The following is a 4,057-nucleotide window of genomic DNA, read 5'->3' on the forward strand; positions in this document are numbered from 1 at the left end:
GGCACTGAAATTAACACTAGCCATATAAATATTGTATAATCCAAAAGATAGGGACATAGAATCATTTTTGGCACTTAAAAGGGTGACCAAGCTTGTGAAAGTTAAAATGTAAAACTAAACGGAACCTTTAATGAACAAAGCGGATTTATTTGATCCAATATACTAAATTGTTCATGATGTAAAAATCAATCCACATATACAACTGTCACAACTTAAATAAGAAAAGAAAATATACAAAAGTAAACAACAGTTTGCTAATTGGCAAAATTTACACAGAGTGGGCAGGTATACCACAATGCTTGTGCCATAAATCTATAGATTTGCTCACTATTGCATCAGTGTTGTCTTCGGGAATCTAAAACAGAACAAAAACATGATCACGTTATTTCAAACTCTCTTGATATCCACAGAAACTTTCTTGAACCGAGGTAAGTTAATAAAGCAATGAATTGTGAAACAGTGGCTTCTTGATGTTTATTTTGTTTATGTTTTTTGGTGTCAATTGTTTCTAAAATATGTTCTGCATTTCTGACCTCCTTACATAACATAAAGGAGTTTTGTTCAGTAAAAACTCTTTTCACATATAAGCTTAGTTTTGTTTGTATCTTTAAATTTCAAAATCTAGAATTTTGCTGACAGCTATAACGTATCACAGTGTTGCAACCATGACATAAGAGTTGCAGAGGAAGCTACTATACATTTGAAAAACAAAATATGAGTATATTTGTATTAAAGTTCCTTATCAAAAAATGAATATCTGACAAAATAAATAAAGAAGTCAGAAAAAAGCACATCTTCTTCTAGTGAGTGAGTAGCAAGATAAACAGCCTGGTCAAGTGTTCTGCTTGGTGAATATGCCCCAGAGCAACCAATTAAAAAGCTAACTGAAAATGCATTCTGAATTAAAAAAAAATGCACAAGTTGAACGATCAGCAAAATACAAATACTCAATGTATACTTACTTTTTCTAAAAATGTATTTAAATTCTCTGCGGTATTCAATGCCATGACTTTCATCTTGAATGTTAGTAAAATCTCCACAGCAACAAAAACAAGTATTTTGCAAGATCCGCTTACAAGTTTGTCCCACACTCTAAAAATAACAATTATTTATAATGAATGCTAACGTTGAGTGTACAAAAATGGCAGAACTCCCTTGCAAACATCAATACAGATTTTGGGGTACTGATGAAATTACCAATATATACATAAAACAAAGCAAGGAAACACACACTTCAAACCATATTTAAAAGCGCCTAAATGGAGCATGAAAAGTGTTCACACATACGCATTTCTTAAAGTATGATGCGAGGATGCCTTTGAAAGATGTACCTTTGTAAGCTGGAAGCAGGTAAGCAGCCTGCAAAGCACTTCTTAAACCACAAGTCATACGGAAGCTTGTCTAACATATTGCTTGTCTTGAGATGAGTCACGATTCTGTTATCTTCTAGGTTAAGGTAATGCTCAAATGATTTCTGCTACAAAAGAAAAGATAATAAAACAGATTACACAAAACATATTGTTGAATGTAGCTTGTTTAAAAAAGGTCACATTAGATACCCTGCTGATATGTGAAAACATGTAGTTAAAGTGCTAGCTGTCAAGCACTGCTTGCTATAGGTAGAATTATTAAGACAAAAACAGTGAAGATAAAAGAATGTTTGCTTCACTGACTCCTTCACACGGCTAAACAAACGTTTGTTACACTGAGAAACATTGATCTTTTAGTATCTTGAGAGCAGCTGATATCTGTCTCATGCATGTTTAAATGATCTCACTGGTTTATTATTATTTTGTTATACAGCACCATTTTGCAATGTTGGTGTGTGTTTTTACCAGTTCTTCTGGGAAACTGGCCAGCTTTTCTTTTATCCTCTCAGTAAAGTAAAACCCCCTTACATTACCTCTAAGCCTCCAACCCTCTAGTTTTAAATTATGACCATGTGTTGTAACATTTCACCTCCCTCCTCTTAAACCGATTAAGGTATTTAAATGTTTCTATCACATAACCTTCCTCTCTTCTCTCCTCCAATCTGTACATATTGAGATCTTTAGTCTTTCCTAATAACTTTTGTCCTGCAAACCATTCATCATTTCAGTAGCCCAAACCTAATATCTGTATTGAGTGGATGAAGAAATATCCCTCTAGGGCTAATAGGCTGGTGGGGGCAGATTTTTGTTAAAAGAAAACAAAAAAAGAAAGTGACAAAATACACTATAGATGTAATTTATAAGAATGGACGAGTTATTGCCTTGATTTTTTCATGATTGGTGGCACTATTGCTTTTACATATGCAAAGGCCTGGTCTTAGCGGAAATCATATGAGACTCGCTCTTTATGCAGAGACTGCTTGGAAGGGAAACACTGATAGGTGCAACACTTACCAGCTGATTCTGTGAATCTTTAAACTTTGTATCTAAATGATTAACAAAGCTTTTGATCAACCAGTAACAGTCCATATCATCATCTACCATTTCTTCCATACTAGCAGCTACTGCAAGAAAAAAATCATCTTCTGGCTCCTGAAACACAAAAATACGCTTTGCTAATAACAATCTAGACCATCTGAAAAAACTTATTTTTTTAAGCAAGAACAAGTTCTTCACAAATGCTGCTTAGAAAAATAGGACATTTAAAAGTTTTCATGCTGTACATAGATCATTTCCGCACCAGAGGATAAGCTTGACTGTGAGGCAGCTTGCCGATCTCCAGATGATGCATGTGGAGGAACACCTCGCTCATGGGAGTAGACTCATCAATGAAACGGATAACTTGCAGGGCATGGTACACATCACTGTACTGTTCCTTCCTATATGACATCACCCTGGAGTGAGTCTCTTGATGAGGAGGCAAAATTCCTTTAACAAATACAAAAAAGTATTTAATAGACAAATATGTAAAATGAATCTTTGGTCCAATGCAATCACCTCCTTGTTCCATGTGATCCTCATTTCACCTTCACTACACTTAACAAAACCCATACTTTAGCAGCAGAAAAATAATACTGATGGCCACTGTGTCTCTCAGTTCCAAAAGATCATACCCACAAGCAAGAGGTGCAATACCTAATAGTACCTTCCAAACAAGAATCCGGTACATGGATGGGAGAGGAAACCTCTGAGTAAAGGTGCACAGCTTCTCAATATCTAAAAGAGAGGACATGTATAAATAATATGAATGATATTGTATACATGTGTGTGTATATTTATATTTGGTAGAAACGGTTCTTGTACCCTATCCAAGAGAAGTAACAATCAAGGAGGCAATACATTTCACTCCCAGACAGGGGCAAGCTAAGACAAGTGATATCACTTAAATTCTACAATCGGTCTTCATTACCTTACTCACCTAAGCGGTCATCTTTTAATAAAATCTCTAAAGACTTCTTCTCTTCCACTCCTCGGAAGCCAACTTTTTCATAGTAGACAGAGCGAAAGTTTCGCTGAGAATCCTCTGATGACATTCTTGCAGGGAAAATGAATGAAGATATCACTGTCTAAAAGAAAATATGTATATTTATAATAAATTACCAACCTGAAGGAATTCAGACAAGATCTCATGGGCTAATAGTTGAAGCAACACACATTAATAGTCCTCATGATATTTTTAAGAGCAAATATGAGATACACCAAAAGTTTAAGCTTTTATACAATTCTGCATGATGAGGTACCAACGTATTCTGGAAGAAACAGACGCAAGTGCTGACATCCAGAAATTACAAAATGACATTTTTTTGGCTAAAAAAAACAAAAAAAGTAACTTTTTTTTAATTCTTTCTTCTGAAGCTTTAATCCCACAAAACAAAGAACGGGTTTTTAGCTTTTTTAAAATAGCTTGCTTTCTCTTTTTTGTCAAAAACAGCCCATCAGTGCTTTGGAAGGGATGTAGTGTAGTGAAAAGGATCACATAAGGCTGTGTTTATTAATATATATATATATATTAAGTGGATTAATTAACAGAAGAAAAAAAATAGTCTTGTCATGTTTACTAATTTTAGAAATGTGCAGGGTCCTAGACATTTTCTATATATATATATATATATATATATATATATATA

At 34.3% G+C, this 4,057-nt stretch overlaps 1 protein-coding gene across 1 annotated transcript; it reads right to left on the minus strand.

The window, feature by feature from the left end:
- Positions 1-268: 268 nt before the first annotated feature.
- Positions 269-3,463, minus strand: LOC149302701 (TBC1 domain family member 7-like). Its single transcript, XM_089482322.1, has 7 exons — positions 3,349-3,463; positions 3,066-3,146; positions 2,671-2,858; positions 2,385-2,522; positions 1,332-1,477; positions 963-1,092; positions 269-355 (listed from the first exon to the last, which is right to left on the minus strand). Exons 1-7 carry the CDS (start codon positions 3,461-3,463, stop codon positions 269-271), a joined length of 885 nt encoding a protein of 294 aa, XP_089338448.1.
- Positions 3,464-4,057: the final 594 nt, after the last annotated feature.

The sequence above is a fragment of the Sceloporus occidentalis genome, unplaced genomic scaffold (assembly GCF_023333645.1).
Source record: "Sceloporus occidentalis isolate IW3139 unplaced genomic scaffold, rSceOcc1.0.p SCAF_18, whole genome shotgun sequence".
NCBI lineage: Eukaryota > Metazoa > Chordata > Lepidosauria > Squamata > Phrynosomatidae > Sceloporus > Sceloporus occidentalis.